At 36.9% G+C, this 20,379-nt stretch overlaps 1 protein-coding gene across 1 annotated transcript in view; it reads right to left on the bottom strand.

Moving 5' to 3' along the window:
* The window catches only part of LOC138169643 (protein unc-13 homolog C), a 487,553-nt gene that overhangs the window by 248,389 nt on the left and 218,785 nt on the right, over positions 1–20,379 (bottom strand). Inside the window, exon 14 of the mRNA XM_069099296.1 lies at positions 2,386–2,471. Within this exon, the coding sequence (XP_068955397.1) occupies positions 2,386–2,471 (86 nt within the window). The remainder of the gene's footprint in view (positions 1–2,385; positions 2,472–20,379) is intronic.

Here is a 20,379-nt window from a genome sequence, read left to right as displayed (position 1 = left end):
CCCCAAATCCTTGTCTGACTATTCTTGAATGTATTAATGTTGTTATTTTGAGTTGAGGTTGTTGGGGATGGGAAACAGAGAGGGCATAAAATATGCTACATGAAGAAAGTGAGGAGCCTTTAGCCTTTCACTGGATATAGGTTAGAATGTGATAAATTTCTAGGGTATGTCAAAGAGTAAGAAGAGAGATTCAAGGATGATGAAATCTATTTCTAGCTGAGAAGAACAGGGAAGGTTTCATGAGAAATAACAGCATGAATGCATCAAGGGCACAAAGAGGACCTAGAGATTATTCAAAGTGACATGAGCTGAGTTTTGAAGGAAGATACATATTTCAACAAATAGATCATTTTCAGGCATAGCTTACATGCAAGTTTATATATGCATTTATGTGTATTTGTAAGTATATTGAGATGGGGGATGGCAACACAGTATTAGGATATGAAGAGTTATACATTTTGACTAGAGCATAGAGCTGATGGGGGGGGCATGGAATAAGTCACAAAAATTGGAGACATTATGAAGTATCTTATCAAATTAATACATTTTATTTTTATTTTTTAAAAGCAAAGGGAAACAATAGAAGTTTGATTCAGGCAAGTGACCTGAATATGCCTGTGCATTAGGAAAACTGATGTATTAAAAAAGGGAGAAAATGAACACAGGAGGACCAAATAAGAAACTATTACATGAGTCTATGTAAGAAGTACTGAGGACCTAAACTAGGGTGCTAACAAAAAGCAGCAAGTCAGTTGAGATAGACATTACAGAGGTATACTAACAATTAAAAAACAATTACTAAGATGTATATATTAGATTCATAAGATCATTTCTTTAATTGATAAGACTTCACAACTGGTTGGCAAACTTCAAATTGTGAAACTTTAATGATTAGTAGAAAGAAGATCCTACCAACAAAACATAGCAAAGTTTGGAGGAAGGACACATTTTGGGGGTGGTGGTAAAGATAATGAGTTTACTATGGGGCATGATAAGTTTGAAATGGTCTACCAGGCAGAAATGGGGGACTGGAGTTCAGAGAGAAGTTAGAACTTTGCACATATATTTGGGAGTCATCTAAATAGAGATAATAAATGAAGGCATTAATTTGGATGAGATTACTAAGGGAGAGTGAAGAAAGATGAAGAGGAGACAAGAAATGGAACAATGGAGAGGAATGGAGGAGCAGAGAGGAGGAAAGGAGAGAAGAGGGTCAAGGATAAAAACTTTGAGGACTCCTAAATTTAGGAGTTAGATGGAATTTTATTTGCCATCTATTCGTGTCTTAATCAGAGAGCTAGCTTGGTGGGGATTTGCGGGCACTGTGTGAAATGTTGTTTGTATACAAACACATACATACATATACTTTTTCCATGTATAAGTTGACTTTATACACACACACATGTATATATATATATATATATATATATACATATTTTTCAATGCATAAATTGACTTTTCTAATTCCCCCCTTTCCAATAAAAAATGTTATAAAAGATGGTTCAGCATGGAGTTGGGGTAGAATGAAGAGGAGGACCTAGGCAATGGCAAAATTATAAATGAAATCTATTTCAAGTAAACATACTAGATTTTCTGTATGCTGAATCATTGTGTCCTACTGAGGCAATTTCGCAGCTAAAGTTTTATAGCTTTTCATGGGCAGATATCTAATCTGCCTTGTTTAAAACCTTCTCTAGATCTGATGTGATAGAAACCTCACTCTACAGTCAGAGTCATAGCTAGCATTTCTGCCTCTTGAGTAGATGCCAGGGGTGATAGTGGCATAGAGGAGGGGCTTAACTGAGATATGGCAGCTAAGGAGAAGAAACAAAAACAAATATCAAAAGGTTTCTAAACTGCCCATTGTTGGAGAAAATGCCCCTGAGATTAGGCTGTCACCATTGCCAGTGTGGGAGCAGGGTAGGCAGGGGAAGAAGTACCCTTCATTTTGTGCCATTAGCACCCTCTAAATTATCCAGCCTAGGCAAAAGCCCATCACCCTGCCCTTGTCAGGTCTCTGCTGAAATCATCTTTATTTTCAGCCCTGCCAGCCACCAACCAAATAATATACTAGCAGTTGAAAAAAAATATATATTAAAAAATGACTCAGGTTGTCAGGGCTAGGACACAATTCTCTTGAAGAGACACTTGTCTAAATCCTGCAACAGGAATGGTTTGATTAAAAACACGAGGGCTTCCTCAATACTTCTAAATCCTCCAAGGTCACATTCTCCTTTAACATACAACCTTTAATACAATTTCCTTCTTAACTTCATTTGAAGCTAGAATATAACTAGAACACCAACAATATATGTTTCTGCATGTTTCAACTCTTGCTATTTTATGCCAAGGGTGATTCCAATAAATAAATTTGACTTTCATTACCTTCCAGAGCATACTTAATATCCTGTGCAAAGAGGGTCCACATGATCTCAGCACTGACTTTTCCCATGTTTAGTTCTTGAGGGAACCTGTAATCAAAGATATTTTTCTAGGTCACCAGGTAAGAAATATTATTTAAGGTAAAATACCAACAATGAAACTACTATTTTTCATAATAACATCAATGATCATTTCAATGCTATGATACAGAATATACATATACACTAGTGCTAAGACCAATGATCATACCATCAGAGGACCTGGGTTCCAATCCTTCCTCTGATATTTATTTCCTGTGTGACCTCAGACAAGTCACTTAACTTCCTTAGGTCTTAGTTTTCTCATCTGTTAAATGAGAGGTTTGGATAAGATAGTCCTTGAGGTTCAATCCAGATCTAGACCTATAATACTTATTAACCTTTGGTTTCTGTCACCTTAAAGCATTAATAATAAAATATAGTTAATAAAATAAGAAAATGTTGAATTCAATGTATCCTGACAATTTTATTATTCACTTAAGCTCTCCAGGCTGTATATACTCCCTTTTACTGTTTCTTCCCTTCCCTTGTCCTAGTCCCCTTAATGCAACTGAACTAATAACACCCAGGTAGAAAAGGGAGAAAAAAACTCATGAAATTGAGCTTTACTGAATGTATAATTTTTTTACTTTAACATGTGGTGATTGCTATAAAAAGGGAATACCATGAGAGTCTACTCATTTATTCGTTCTTCACATCAGAAATTGGAGTTAGCACTTTGGAAGATCTTTTTTTTCCCTCCTGAATTAGGAATAATAAATGAATGCCTAGCTTCCAATCTTCACATTTCATCCTCTTTCTGAGATTTTATTGCAAACTTTCTCCATGCAATGCTCCATTTTCCATTTTGTGACTTTGTATGGAACTTGTATCCCTTTCAGTTCTATCTTATAACTCCTGATTTCCTTCCTCAACCATAAAACTTTACATGAAGTCTTGTGTGGTTCCACCAGTTACCAGCACCTACAAATTATCTTACATCTACTTGTATGTATGTGCAATCCTGTGTATAAAACAAAGAAATATTGAAGTTCAAGTCATTTAAGTCAGATATCAATATATGTAAATAAACTCATTAATTGAACATACAATTCCTTATTATAAAGGATGATTCTCTGGGAGGGGGAAAGGGAGAAGAATTTAGAGGAAAATTTAAGCAATGTAAAAAAATAGCAATAAAATTTATTTCAAAAATTAACATTCAAAAATATTTTAACAAAAAGGTTGACATGTATGTAGTTGACTATTTTTTAATTCAGAAATAGATCTAGTGTTCCTTATCCTCAATAATCTTCCCACATTATGAATTTGGTCAATGACAGACATGAGAATGGATCCTATGTCTCTTGACCTTCCTATCCAATATTCTATCTGCTAGACCATATTTCCTCTCTATGCATTTTTTATAAGGCAGTGAATCAAAAATGTTCCCAAGCATTAAGAATGTCTCCACAGCTAATCTGTTATTGTATCGGTCTATTGGCGTTACCTTAAAAGATCTACAGTTTGGATTATTGGTTTTGTATTATATGCAATATTCTTTTTTATGCTGGATGAATTCTGAATTCTAATAATAACCATTTGTAGAAGATGTACTCTTACACATAAAACAGAATTTTTTATACCAATGAGTTATTCTGAGCTCTGGTTCAGATTAAATTTTTGGCTCAATATAATGTAACATAAAGAATGAGTTCCAGTTCTTGCTATACTTTTATCTATTAAGATGCTGACCTCGGGGTGGCTAGGTGGTGCAGTGAATAGAGCACCGGCCCTGGAGTCTGGAGGATCTGAGTTCAAATCCGGCCTCAGACACTTAACACACTTACTAGCCATGTGACTTTGGGCAAGTCACTTAACCCCAATTGCCCTCCAAAAAAAAAAAGATGCTGACCTTTACGCTATAATAAATGCATAAGACTCAAAACTTCAATTTCTGATAGCTGTACAAACTTTCTGCAACATTGATTATTTCTTTTCCTTCCAGCTTTTTACATCTACCACATAAACAAGAGCAAATCTAGTTTACATTTTTAAAAGTAATTTGGGCAAAGAATATCTTTTGAGTTTTAAATATACTAATACAATTCATAAATGTTTGGTATAGAAAATAGTTGCAGGATAAAGTTTGAGCTGTCTTTGAATACTATCTCACATACTATCTCTAATTCAAGATCAATCATTTGACTTCTCTCAGTCTGTTTCCTCATCTGGAAAATGGGGATAATAATAGTACCTAGATCTACGGTGGGAGTACAAGTATGAGAATGACCCTGGGTATCACAGTTGCTGTAAACGGCAAAACAGCTCCATTCCATGGGAGAACTCACATATGACCATGGACCATTTTTCAGCACTAAAATCTTTTTTGTTTTGTCCTTATATAACATTTGTCTAGACTTGTGACAGGCTTTGTAAGCAAGTTTCCCAAATAAAACCTGTTTACTATCATGCTGTCAAGGACCCTATTTTTCATCGCTATTCTTGTACCTTCTCTTTAAGAGTCCCTCTAGATGGTCTGTCCCTGACACAGGGTCACAGGGTTACTGTGAGGATCAAAGAAGATGACACATGTAAAGTACTTTTTCAACCTTAAGGCACTATATAAATGCCTGCCATTATATGAATCATTATTAATAAGTTGCTAGACATAGAACAAAACTGAGAAAGTTTAGCTTATTTTCATACTACAAAATTGTTAGGTATAATAATATATCTTACAAAGAAAAATGTTGTTTGTAACAAAATGCATTCACATCATATCAAATGTTTGGGAAATGCTATGCTAGGACAGTTTATTTGGAAGTATCTTTAATCATTTTATTTTACTGGTAACTATAATAATAAGTCAGTATTTATATAGGTCTTTATGGTTGGCAAAACACTTTATGTATGTTACCTCATGTGTTCTCCAAAACAACCCTACAAGACAGATGTTTTTATTATTCTCATTTTACAGATAAGAAAACTGAGGTTGAAGAAATTTGAGCCACTTGCTATAAAGGTCTGAGGAAGGAATTTCACTTATCTTCCTAACTCCAATTTCAGCATTTTTGCAGTAGTTGAAGCAGAAAAGGATTTTCCCTCCACTACCAATCAACCAAAGGTTTAATTAGTACTGGAAAAAGTGGACAAGGAGGTTGTGTGTCAATATCTGAGCCCCATAGAATGACAAGGATAATAACTGAGTCTTTTTTTTTTTTAATTCTCTCTATATAGTACTGAAGTAGACACTCAATACCTTGGGAAGACAACTTAGAGTTGCAGAAAATGTGCTAGCTTTGGGAATCGGAAGACACGGGCTCGTATTATGGTATGACAAACTAGTTATATGACCATGGAATAGTCACTTAGTTTTATTATCTGTATCATTACCATTCTTTGTGAAAGGGGGATAGCATGTTCATATTATCTATCTCACTAGGTCATTGTGAGGTAACAAAGCATTATATAAACACAAGCTATTCTATGATACATATTTGATGTTTTGATTTAGACAAAGAAGCAAAAACACAATTTTATTCACAGTTTACATTCTTTGTTAGGTGCATGTAAAAGAAAAGGTTGATTTGCAGATTTTCCTATCACCTACTTATTCTGATAAAAGATATCTTTTAGCCATTGCAATATTAATTGATGTTTGCAGACATTTTTTATTCATAGTTAAGGAAAAATAAAAGCAGCATCAATGAAATTTATTTATTTTTTTGTTGATGGTCCTAGGAAAAGAGTAAACAAGCTTTTATTAGGCACAAAGTATATGCCAGGCACTTTATTTAACACTTCAGAAATATCATCTCATTTGATACTCATAGCAACCCTATGATTATCTATTATATTTATATATAATAGAATTATCTATGATATATAATATAATAAATTATTAATAAATTAATTATAAATAATATAGAAATAATCTATTATATTTATATAATAATAGAATCTATTAAGATTCTATTATTATCCTTCTCTTAGAGTTGAGGAAACTGAAGCAGTGAGAAGTTAAGTGATTTGTCCAAGGTCACACAGCTAGTAAGTATCTGAGGTCACATTTGAACTCAGATCTTTCTGACTCTAGGCCCAGTGCTCTATCCACTCAGTCACTTATCTATCTCTTTTCTAGTTTATTTTCTTTCTATCTGGTTTGTGGATACCATGATTCAAGGAAAATTTTACTCCTGCCTGTTTTCCTTAAAGTACAATCAGGAAATAATTATTTTTATATATTCCTTTAAGGGAATAAATTTTTAAAAATCAGTTAATTATAAAAGCACATTATTTTTAAGGATCTGGAGTCGAGAGCTAAATATCTACAGGGGGTGAATATTCCCCTAAATAAATAATATCCTGAGACTTTGTCTCCTATACTGATTCATTGCACTGAAATGAAAGATGGAAAAGTCACAGATCCCCAGGGTAAAGCTGCCTTGGTCTAAAACATTTGAAACAGGCACCATGAGGTCTAGGAGTAATGGACATAGTTTCTATTAAAATGGAGATTTGCCAAATTTGGATAAATTATTGGTTGGCTACTAGGTTTGTAACTGGATTCCTGTCTTTCTCCAGTCTTATCTAATTGTATCAAACTTTCTTTTGGATGCTTGCTAATATCAGACCTCATTTAGAAATAAAATGCTCTAGGCTCCTGATTCAGAAGGCAAAGTTGCATTTCCCCCCCTCACAGAATACCACTTCTGGGCTTTTCTTATCCTGACAAAGCATCACAATTTATCTGCATATTTGCTGGATGAGTACTTGAGATCCAATGATATATCAAATCATTTATCAGAATAGAAGGTTACCTTTCCCAAGTTGAGATATTTCCTATGCATTTCCTCCTTCCACTTCAGGCAATTACCTCCTGATTGTAATTACAAATTTAAAAGGCCTAGAAAAACTATCAAAACATGATTACTGTCAATTCTAATACTTTAGAATATATTTCAGACAAAACCCAAACTGGTTTACTTTTGCGTTCTCTATGATAAATAGTTTTGGGATTTGTAGTGTAAGTTAATTGTACAAACTGGTTTGCAGAAGCCATATTTAATGTGTTTAGGAGAAAAACTGATTTCAAGCACCTTACAAGTCCTGCAAATCTGTGACCTTAGCATTGGCTAAACTGAATGCCTAAGGATACCCACATGTGGAAACAGTTCCTGACTCCACATCTTCTGTACCCAGTGTCCTGAGTCTGGTGTCATCTTGAGTGAATATTTGAGGAAGCCATAGAGTAACAAGCTATCCCCACTTTTTAATGGGTATTCTGGGACCAATCAGTTTGGGAAAAAAGGTTACCTATCATAAATTCATCTCTGCATTCTCAAAATTCACCCTTAGACTCCTTCTCAGGGATCCTACTTTTTGGATTTCTAGTTTTCCCAACTACTACTAGGGAAAATTTCTTTTTCCTGTAACTTATTTCTATGTTCTTATTCCTATTAAATCCAGTTCTAACTTTCCCTAGGCATATTCCATTTTGTTTTACCCTTCTCCAAACACTTTCATTTATTTTGGAATCCCTGTTTTATAATAATCAATTCCTCATATATTATCAGCATTTTCTTCAATTTCTACTTTTTCCTCCTAGGAGTAACTGAATTCTGGCTATTCCTTTGCCAAAGAGGCATCTTCTAATTCCACACCTACCTTCTTAGTCTCAGGCTAAGGTGGGATAGTTAAATGGTTCTTTTCTCCCACTTCCTTACCATTGTTCTACTGTTATCAATCAATAAATATTTCTTTCAAGTTCAGGTGACTGGATATATAACCCTTATCCTATCATTGCCACACACATCTACTAACTTCCATGACACTTTCCTTCATTCTTCAATCATGCTCAGTAACTTTAACATCCATGCTGATAGCATTTCTGAAATTATGTCCTCATAGGCCCTAAATCTTTTTAAAACTCTATCTCTATTTCCATTCCATTTCAGCCATCGATGAACAAGGTAACTCCTACTTCCCCATAGCATAATGAACTTTTTTTTTTGCTGTTATGGAGAGGGGAAGGCAGGGCAATTGGGGTTAAGTGACTTGCCCAAGGTCACATGACTAGTAAGTGTTAATGTCTGAGGCCAGATTTGAACTCAGGTACTCCTGTCTCCAGGGCCGGTGCTCTATTCACTGCACCACCTCGCTGCTCCTATAATGAACTTTTAAATGCCTCTCTACTATTTTTCCATTCCTTTTGCTCCTCTTGCAAGAAAGCTTCACCTTCATCAGAAGGACCTAAAATCCTCTGTTCAGCATTTAAAACCCTTTACAACATGGCTCCTTTCTACTTTTCTGGTGGTCTTATGCTAACCTCTTCATATATTCTACAATCTGGCAATATTTTTCTTCTTTTTGTTCCTTGAACCCAAAACTCCATCTCCCACTCTAACCAGATACCCTTCAGTGGCTGTCCCCCATGCCTGGAGTGCTCTTCCTCCTTATTTCTGAATCTTGACTTCTTTTAAGAATCAGCTCAAATCTCACCTTGTGTAGGATGTCTTTCTTTGTTCCTTTACCCTCACCTCCAAATGCCAATGTCTTCCCTCACAGATTACTTCATATCTTTTTAAAAATAGTATTTTGTTTTTTCCAATTATATGCAAAGCCAATTTTTGATTTCATTTTGTTTTTTAAAATTATTTCATTTCCTCCCAATTACAGAAAAAGAATTTGTAACATTCATTTTTGTAACTTTGAGTTCCAAGTTCTCTCCCTTCCTCTCTCCCCACCTCCTCATAGAAAAAGCAAGCATATAGGTAATATATGGGTAGCCATGCAAAACATATTACCATATTATATTGTGAAAGAAAACAGACCAAAAAATCCTCAAAAATAAAGAAAATTTAAAAAGTATACTTCAGTCTGTTTTCAGACACCAACAGTTCTTCCTTTATCACAAGTCCTTCAGAGTTGTGTTGGATCATTGTATTGCTGAAAATAGCTAAGTCATTCACAGCTGAACATCTTATGATACTGTTGTTACTGTGTACACAGTACATTTCACCATAAGTCTTTCAGGTTTTTCTGATACCATCCTGCTCATCATTTCTTCTTCATGAATAGTATTCTACTTCATTATGCTTCATCAATAGTATTCCATCACAACCACATAGCACAATTTGTTCTGCTATTCAACAATTAATGGTTATCCCTTCAATTTCTAATTTTTTGCCACCAGAAAAGAGCTATTATAAATATTTTTGTACATATAGGTCCTTTTCCTTTTTTAACCTCTTTTTAGATGTAGACAATGGTGCTATTTTTAGGTCAAAGAGAATGCATGGTTTTATAGTCCTTTAGTCATAGTTCCAAATTGCTCCACAGAACAATTGAATCAGTTCACAATTCCACCAACAATGCGATAATGTCTCATTTCCCCCACATTTCCTCCAACACTTGTCTTTTTCCTTTTTGTCATATTAACTAATCTAATAGGCATGAGGTAGTACCTCAGAACTGTTTTAATTTGCATTTCTCCAATTAATAGTGATTTAGAACATTTTTTCATATGGCTGTAGATAGCTTTGATTACTTCTTTTGAAAAAAGCTCATATCTTTTGAGCATTTATCAATTGGGGAATAGGTTTTATTTCTACAAATTTGACTCAGTTCCCTCTATGTTTGAAAAATTAGACCTTTATCAGAGAAACTCACTTTCCCTCCCCCACAGTTACTATTGCTAACTGTATTTACCTCTATCCTATTCCTAACCCACCCATTTATTCTATTCTCTCTTTGTCTCCTTTAATCCTGGTCCTCCTCAAAAATGTTTTGCTTTTGACTACCCCCTCCCTCAATCTGCTCTCCCTTCTACCACTTCTGCCTTCTCTTATTCCCTTCCCCTCCTCTATTCCTGTAGGGTAAGATAGATTTCTATGCCTAATTAAGCATGTATATTATTCCCTTTTTTTTTTGCCTTTTTTTTTTTTTTGGAGGGCAATTGGGGTTAAGCAACTTTCCCAAGGTCACAAGGCTAGTTTTTGTGTTAAGTGTCTGAAGTCACATTTGAATTCAGGTCCTCTTGACAACAAGGCTGGTCCTCTATTCACTATGACACTTAGCCACCCCTATTATTCCCTTCTTAAGCCAAATCTGATGAGAGTAAGGTTCACTCATTTTCTCGAACCTCCCCCCTCTACTCCTCCACTGTAAAAGCTTTTTCTTGCCTTGTTTGGGGGAGATTATTTACCCCATTCTATCTTTCCCTTTTGCTTTTTACCAATGCATTCCTCTCTCAACCCACAATATTTTAATATAGATATTATCCCTTCATATTCAACCTGAGCCCTCTCTCCCTCTCTCTCTCTACACTTCTAACTGCTCTAATAATGAGAAAGATTTTGCATGTTACAAGTATCATCTTTCCACTTACGAATGCAAACTGTTTACCCTTATTAAGTCCCTTATGATTTCTGTTTCCTATTTACCTTTTTATGCATCTCTTGAGAATGCAGCTTTGGTTTTTTTCATCAAGAATGCTTGAAAGTCAAGATGGCAGAGTAGAAGCATGACCTCCGAACGGCTCTGGCTTCCACCTTCCCCAACCCATGTAAAAAGGGGACTCTAAACAAATTTTGGAGCTGCAGAAGCCACAAAATGACACAGAGAAGCTAACCTCCTGCTAAGGACAGCCCAGCAGGCTGTCAGGAATCGTCCAGAACAGCACTCTGAGAGCCTAGCCCAGCTCCATTCCCAGGCATTAGCCCCAAGGCAGGCTTGACTAGCCACTGGACAGAGGGACTCCAGATCAGCAGCAGCTGTGGCTGTTTACAGATTTATCAACACATAGATGCAAAGGACAAAGTGAGAGGTCAGTGCAGTCTGGACTTTGGGACCCAGTAAGTGGGACTGCTTGGCTTTTGCCCCCAGGGCGAGAAGCCGCTGAGACACAGGCACAGCCAGCCAGTGAAGTCAGAACTCCTGCACCAAAAGTGTCAAAGGAAAATACAAGCTGGTTACAGACCATAGAGGACCTTAAGAAGCAGATAAGAGAAGTGGAGGGAAAACTGGGAAGAGAAATGAGAACAATGCAAGAAAATTATGAAATGAGAGTCTGACTGAGGAAAATAATACCTTAAAAAACAGACTGACTCAAATGGCAAAGGAGGTTCAAAAAGGCAATGAGGAGAAGAATGCCTTAAAAAGTTGAATTTGCCAGATTGAAAAAGAATCTCAAAAGATCACTGAGGAGAAACATTGCTTCAGAATTAGATTGGAGCAAATGGAAGCTAATGACTTTATGAGAAATCAAGATGCTGTTAAACAGATCCAAACAAATGAAAGAATACAAGGCAATGTGAAATATCTCATGTGGAAAAAACCACTGACCTGGAAAATAGATCGAGGAGAGATAATTTAGAAATTATTGGACTACCTGAAAGCCATACCAAAGTAAGAACCTAGAAATCATCCTCCAGGAAGTTCTCAAAGAAAACCGCCCTAATATTTTAGTACCAGAGAGCAAAATAGAGGTTGAAAGAATCCACCATTCACCTACTCAAAAATATCCCCAAAAGAAAACTCCTAGGAATATTATAGCCATCTTCCAGCATTCCCAGGTTAAGGAGAGAATATTACAAGCAGCCAGGAAGAAACAATTGGAATATTGTGGAAACACAATCAGGATAACCCAGGATCTGGCAGCTTCTACACTGAGGGATCAAAGGGCTTGGAATATGATATTCTGGAGGGCAAAGGAGCTGGGATTAAAACCAAGAGTCACCTACCCAGCAAAACTGAGTATCATGTTTCAGGGGAAAATATGGTCATTCAGAGGAATACAGGACTTTCAAGCATTCTTGCTGAAAAAAAAAACAGAGTTGAATAGAAAATTTGACATTCAGATACAAGAAGCAAGAGAAGCATGAGAAGGTAAACAGGGAAAAGAAATCATAAGGAACTTATCAAAGTTGAACTATTAACATTCCTACATGGGAAAACAATAATTGTAACTTATGAAACGTCTCTCAGTAGTTGAAGGGATTATAAATATATATATATATATATATATATATATATGAGGGTATATGGGTATATGAATACATATGTGAATGTGTGTATATATGTTTACAGGTATACATAGATAGAGGGCACAGGACCAATTTAACAGGAAGGGATGATACTTAAAAGGTGAAATTAAGAGGTGAGAAGAATATAATGAGAGCAGATGGGGAGAGACAGATTGGGGTAAACTATCTCATACAGAAGAGGCAAGGGAAAATGGTTACAATAGAGGGGAAGAATAGGAAGGCAAAAGGGAATGGGTCAACCTTATTCCCATTGAATTTGACTTGAGGAGGGAGTGAAATACACACTAAATAGGGTATCTAACCCTCCAGGAGAGTAGGGGGGGAAGGGCATGAGAGGGAGGATGATGGAAGGGAGGGCAGGCTGGGGGGAGGGAAGTTGGAGGCACCCACTTTTGAAAAGGGATGGGATAAAAGTAGAGAATAGAAGAAGTGGGAGGTGGGATAGGAGGCAGGGAAATATAGTCAGTCTTTTACAATATATCTACTATGTTATTGTTTTGCATTAGCCACACATGTACAACCTATACTGAACTGCTTATCTTTTCAGTAAGGGTGGGTGACAAGGAAGGAAGGGAATGAATCTAGAATTGAAAGTTTTAAAATCAAATATTCAAATATATATATATATATATATATACATATATGTGTGTGTGTGTGTGTGTATACTGTTATTAATACCATCTTACATTTAATTGGGAAATAAGATATACAGGCACTGACGCATAGAGATTCACTGGAAAAGCCGAAAGGGTTATGGGAGAAAATATGGAAGAGAGCAGATTGGAGGAGGGGATATCCTGTGGGACTGCTATTTTGGGGTGATGGGTAGGGGAAAAACAGGGAGAAAATATGTAACTCAAAATCTGGTGGAAACGAATGATGCAAATCAGAAGTTAATAAAGCATTAAAAAAAAGAAAAGAAAAAAGGCCTTTATCAGAAAAAAAAAGAAAATTTAAAAATTGGTTCTAGCCAGTAGCAGTTGATCGCTTTGTGTTCTAAACTTTCCTCTTTGTCCCTTTTGTCCCTTACTCCTTCTCTGCCTTTCCCCTTTAAGCATATGATCTCATCTCCTATTGTTTTCTTTTTTACCAAGAAAAATTTTATTTTCTTATTGTAGCTTTGTTAATTGCACAAAATATTTTATTTTGCTATTTAAACATTATCACAAAATCCTATTTTGAATGGCAAACATTAATTAAAAATGAAACAAAAATTTAAAAAATTCACAAAATTTACCTAGAGGGTTTGTCATTGAAAGGGGGAAAAGGAAAACTGCTTTATTTATAGACTTTTCAAAAATGTTACATTTTCTCTTTAAAAAGGAGCAAAAAACAAAAGCAAAATAGCTAAAATAGAAAGTCATAAAAAGGAACTTTACAATCAACAATTTTAAGACAACACTGACTAACCAGTTTCCTTACAGTTTCTCCTTGATGTAGAGCTTCTCCCCTTTCTCCCTCCATCCCTCATCCCTCCCAGTATCCTGGCCAGGAACAGAATTGGCATTTTCAGAGATAGAGATAAGGACAGTATTGCCAGTGAAACAAACATCTGGACCAAAATTTGATACTACATCTTCCCTGTCTCCCCTCTCTCCTACCACAAGTTTCATTTCTCAAACCTAGTCTGTAGGAGAATAAAAGGGGAAAGAGGGACAAACTTCCAGATGCTGGGAAAAAAAGGAAAAAGAAAACCAAACTTCACCTGTAGAACTCTCATTGAATCCTCTCCCCTCTTCTTCACCTCCCTCCCCCCGTCCATCATGAATATGGACTTTAAGCTTCATGTGACTTCAGAAAATCAGCCCACATAAAGGGAAGGGTAGATTTAGGATTTCAGGGATGACAACCTCACCTTGTTCCTATGTACCATTTTAGTACCATGCGTGTACCCCTCCAAAGAGAATGCAGGGATTATAAAGATGAACTTGGGTTTACCTTTCTAGTCTGTCAGGATCCATCTCAGGCAAAATCTTCTTTTTCCCCAAACAGGGGGTCTTGTGGCCCCACAGGCACAAAGAATACGATGCTGGCTGGAGTGCAATTACTCATTCCTTTACTAAGAACTTACCCCATGATTGATTAGTGTTCCTTACCCAAGGCAGAAAAAGCTAGGTCTGGGTCAAAGTATGTAAAAAGACACTCACTGTCTCTTCAAAGGCAGGGATGGGTAGAAAAAGAAAAAGATGGTGGAATATACAACAGGGGTCTCTATATGCACACAGATAGTAGGGCCTAAAGGGGATATCAAGAAGACTCCACAAGGAGTCAGAAGAGCATTGACATAAGGGAAACAGAAAGGAGTCATTCTTATACACACACCCCTCCCTACGCTCTCACTGGGGTTGGAATGCAAATCCAAACAGTAAATCAGGTTAGCCATGGCTAACTCCCATCTATATTAGATAAACCCCTTCCAGTATCCTCCTAAGGGCCAGGGATTCCCATTTCAGCTTGAGCCTTGAGGCAGATGGTAGATATTTTGATGGGATGGTGATGGTGGGCTGGGCCTGTTCTTCATTCAAATCTGCAATCTTTCCGGTTCATAAAATCATGTAAGAAGGAATTAGTCCGCCAGTAGTTCTCTTTTCAAAATGTTGGTGGCTTAAACACCCAAATGCCCTCCCACTGGTTGCTTGTTGCATGAGGTACTGCCAGGCTCCTTTCTGGAACCTGTGCCACCTTATTTTCCTTTTCTCTGGGGATTGTGCTGACATGGGAGACCTAGGTGGGCTCCCAAAGCAGCCTGTATTCCCACAGAATTCAGTGGAGAAGCAAAAGGAAGCAGAGTCTATCCTAAGAGTTTGAGGAACTTAAACTTTACACCTAGGATACTATAAAAGTTGCTTCGTACAACCCCATTGAAAGAGGGGAAGAGGACAATGTGGACTCTGGCTCCTTTTGCTAGGAGGAACTCACACTCTGACAGACTCAGAAAGGAGAAAGAACCCAATCAGATTCTGGGGGACAAGTGGTAGAGAGCAGGGCCTATTTGAACACAGCTATCATTCTGATTAAGACAGCTAGTATGCAGCAGGACTGCTCATCAGTTTTCCACAATTCAACATCAGCTTTCCCAATCTCTCCTCACTTTCCCCTGAGCTCTCATGGGAGACCTGATGGTACAGCTGCACTCATGACAAATATTTTCAAAGTCTTTGTATAAAAGGAAACATAGAGACAGGTGGACTGGTTCAGAGTTAGGTCCCAGGACCCTGACCCCATGTGAGGAATGGGTATTAGCAGGAAGATAGTGCCTCAGGACTTTGTGTAGGTAGACTTGGTACACAGCAGATCACTGTCAGACTGGTCCAGTGCCTTGACTTGTTTACATGCCTCATTTGCCACAGCTGCCATAGGAGTTGGGTGGTTGACAGAATCATCTAGTGCAATGGCTAATCTGAGATTCTTTTGGATATATTTCAGGCAGCAATCAGGCTTAAAGTTCCCTTGTAGGATATTTTGGCACTTCTGATCCATGAAGATGCTGGCCAGTTGTCCTCAATTGAGGATGTCAAGCCACATCTGTTGAGACTGTCCTATCACTTGGGCCAGCATCAGCCCTTCACAATGGTAACTATGAAGCAACCCTGGATTATATTCACAATCAATATCATCTTGACCACATTCCAAACCTTGCCTAGAGAGTTGGAGGTCTTCCCCTTTGCCTGGAATCAGCTGCTTAAGTCTTCATATAAGTCCCTGCTAAGATCACGAACATCCCATCATTAGAAAGCTACGGATTTCCTGAGATAGGGGCTTCTAGAAATCCACAACTGCCGGACCAATTCAGTGACTGTGTTTGCATCTACCATTGGCATGACTACATAACATTTCCCAGGGTGGATCCTTTCAAGCACATCCCAAGAGCCTAGTATCAGGTCCTTAGCTGCTTTGGGCTCTAACACACAGGCAAAGGTGGTGGGCACCCCCTGGATTTCCAATTCTTTGCCACCACAAAAAGAGCTGCTATAAATATTTTTGTACATACAGGTCCTTTTCTAACTTTTATGATCTCTTTGGGATATAAACCTAGAAGTGGTATTGCTAGATCAAAAGAGTATGCACATTTTTATAACCCTTTGGGCATAGTTCTAAATTGCTCTCCAGAATGGTTGGATCAGTTCACAACTCCATCAACAATGCATTAGTGTTCCAATTTTTCCACATATTCTCCAGAAGTTATTATTTTCCTATTTTGCCATGTTAGCCAACCTGACTGGTAAGATATGGTACCTAAGAGTTGTTTTGATTTGCGTTTCTCTGATCAATAGTTATTTAGAGCATTTTTTCATATGCTTATAGATATCTTTGATTTCATCCTCTGAAAACTGCCTGTTCATATCCTTTGACCATTTATCAAATGGGGAATGGCTTGTATTCTTATAGGTTTGACTCAGTTCTTTGTATATTTCAGAAATGAGGCCTTTATCAGAGACACTGGTTGTAAAAATTATTTCCCAACTTTCCACTTCCCTCCTAATCTTGGTTGCTTTGGCTTTATTTGTACAAAAACTTCAATTTAATGTAATCAAAATTATCTATTTTGCATTTTGTACTGCTATCTCTTCTCTGCTCATAAATCCTTCCCTTCTCCATAAATCTGACAGGTAAACTATTCCTTGCTTTCTCAGATTGCTTACATCTAAATCATGAACCCATTTAGACTTTATTTTGGTATATGGTGTAAGATATTGGTCTTAACCAGTTTTCCAACAGTTTTCGAGTTTTCCCAGCAGTTTTGTCAAATGGTGAGTTCTTATTCCAGAAGTTGGAGTCTTTAGGTTTATCAGACAGTGGATTAGTATAGTCATTGACTACTACATCTTGAGTACCTATTCTACTCCACTGATCTATTCCTCAACCAGTACCCAGTAGTTTTTGATGATTGTTGCTTTATAAATGCAGTTTAAAATCTGGTATGGCTAGGCCACCTTCCCTAGCATTTCTTTTCATTAATTCCCTTGATATTCTGGACCTTTTGTTCTTCCAGATGAATTTTGTTACCATCCCTAGTGCTTTTAAAAAGACCAGTGATTTAGGGTACCTCAAATTTCCTCCCATGAAGCTTTTATGTCTTCATCTGTCCCTTCCTCATTACTTCCAGTCTTAGAAGAAGAAGCGGTTGTTCTGGTGGGAAAAGGTAATCTCCCCTATGCCCTTGCCTGTCCTGTTGTCTCCCATATCTTCCAGGTCTCACCTTATTCTGTTTACCTCTTTTTCTTACATTTTCAGGCCATCTCTACAATACTTCATGAACATGTCCTCTCTAAAATATTTCCACTGCCAACACCTTAGTTTATTCCCATACTGTTTGTTGCTTGGGCAACTGCATGAGCTTTCCAACAACTCTCCCTCTATCCAACCAATCCTCATGACTGCCAGAGCAATCTTCCTAATGTATGTCCCTGATCCCACACTTAGCATAATGCCTGGCACATAAAAAGTGCATAATAAATATTATTGACTTACTGACTGGTTGTCATTCCACTTTTCCCACGATTCTTTTTTTTTTTTTACTATTTTTTGTCTTTATTAATTTGTTTGTTTACTTTAAGTTTACAAGATTCAGTTCCCCAGTTCTTTGATTTTCAAATTTTCTTCCCCTCCCTTTTCTCCACCCCCCCATGGTGGCATACATTTCACATTAGACATTGGTCAGGTTATAAATAAGGATTGTATAGGATGGAATGAACAATGGGAAAGAGGAGACAAAACCAAACAAGGAAAAGACAGAGAGCAGGTTGTTTTCTTCAATCTGCATTCAAACTCTGTTCTTTCTGGTTCTTTCTCTGAATGTAGACATCTCTCTCCATCATGAGTCTTTTGGAGTTTACTTATAGCCCTGCATTTCTATGAATAGTTCTGTCTATCAAAGTTGGTCGTCACACATACATTGTGTCTGTAATTGTGTACAAATTTTTCCTAGTTCTTATCTTCTCACTCAGCATCAGTTTGTATAAGCCTCTCCAGGTAGATATGAAGTCCATTTGCTCTCCATTTCTTATTGCACGATAGTATTCCATTATATTAATATACCATAACTTGTTTAGCCATTCCCCAATTGATGGGCATCCCCTTAATTTCTAATTCTTTGCCACCACAAGAAGAGCTGTTATAAATATTTTTGTACATATAGGTCTTCCTCATGCTTCTGTGATCTCTTTGGGATACAGCCCTAGAAGTGGTATTGCTGGGTCAAAGGATATGAAATTACTTAAAGCCCTTTGGGCATAGTTCCAGATTGCTCTCCAGAATGGTTGGATTAGTTCACAACTCCACTAGCAATGTATTGATGTTCCAATTTTTCCACATCCTCTCCAGCATTTATCATTTTCCTGTTTTTTCATCTTAGCCAATCTGACGGGTGAGATGTGGTACCTCAGAGTTGTTTTGATTTGAATTTCTCTAATCAATAGTGATTTAGAGAATTTTTCATATGCTTATAAATATCATTAATTTCTTCCTCTGAGAACTGTCTGTTCATATCCTTTGATCCCATGGTTCTTCATAGAATGCAGAGCAAAATCCAAACTCATGAATAGGAAGGTTCTTCCATTATCTTGTTACCTCTACCTCTCAAGCACCCCCTCTATGTCAACGTCTTCATGATCCCCTCAATTGCTACTGCCCACCTTCCCTAGCTTGTACTAAACAGCTTTGTATTTATTTATATCCTCTTTCATTTGTATGTGCATATGGATATAAATTAAAGAAAATAAATATATTGCGTTGTTCAGTCATTTCAGTTATGTCTGACACTTTGTGACCCCATTTGAGATTTTCTTGGCAAAGATAGTGGAGTCATTTGCCATTTCCTTCTTCAGCTCATTTTAAAATGAGGAAACTGAAACAAATAGGATTGAGTGATTTGCCCAGGGTCACACAGTTTGTAAGTGTGTGAGGCCAGATTTGAATTCAGGTGTTCCTGACTCCAGACCTGGTGGTCTAAACAAGGTACTAGCTAGCTACCATAAATATGTATATGTATACACACATACATATACATGCATGCATGTATGTGTATAGATGTACACATATACATATGTATATTTATCCTTTGATGTTAAATTTTAAAGATCTTAAAGTTTCACTCTGGAGCCAAAACTCTCCACTCCATCTTAGAAGCTCAATCTATTTCAAGACTGGGAAACACTATAATACCCTGCATCCTATATATTTCTTCAATTTCTTTAAGAGTTACTTAGCCATTTCAGAGATGGGCTTATGGATAGGTATAGTGTGACTTCAGGATCTGCAGGAAAGCCTCTGTTATACATGTTTTTTTCTCTCCTGATAGATTAGAAGTAAACTTCTTGAAGACAAGTTATGTCTTACTGACCTCTGCAGGTGCTGGGGTACATATATTATATAGTGTAATGTAAACAACACTGACTCTGGACTCAGATTTCATTGTCTACCTCTGATGTTGATATACTGATCATACTATTGAGTGGTGTCATCTTGGGGAATTTATTTAATCTCTCTGGGCCTCAGTTTCTTAATCTGTAAAATGAGAAGGCTAGACTAGATAGTTTCTCATCACAGTAAGGTTTCTCTTCCTGCTGTAGAACTATGATCTCAACACTGGCTAGAATAACACTCTACATATATTAGGTAAAGAATGGATGAATGAGTAAATTGAATTGAATTCTGTGTTTAGAGTAGATAACCAAGAAAAATTTACTTGCTATTTCTTTTACTCAAGTAAGTTGTACAGTATATCTTAGGAAGTTAAAATGAAACAAAACATTCAATAACAAAAATGCAGTATTTCTTTAAACATATTTGATAATTCATAATTTTTGCTAATTTAGTCCTGCCTTTGACATGACACCTGTGTGACCTTAAGCAAATCGTTTGACCTTTTAGTGCTCTAGGCAATGCTCAGAGACTATAAGTTACACAGAAGGTGCCAAACTTCCTTTGGT

This window comes from Petaurus breviceps, unplaced genomic scaffold (genome assembly GCF_028583685.1).
Source record: "Petaurus breviceps papuanus isolate PSGF00001 unplaced genomic scaffold, PetGlider_PUasm1.0 37, whole genome shotgun sequence".
Taxonomy (NCBI): domain Eukaryota; kingdom Metazoa; phylum Chordata; class Mammalia; order Diprotodontia; family Petauridae; genus Petaurus; species Petaurus breviceps.
This window is presented reverse-complemented; position numbering and strand designations above follow the sequence as displayed.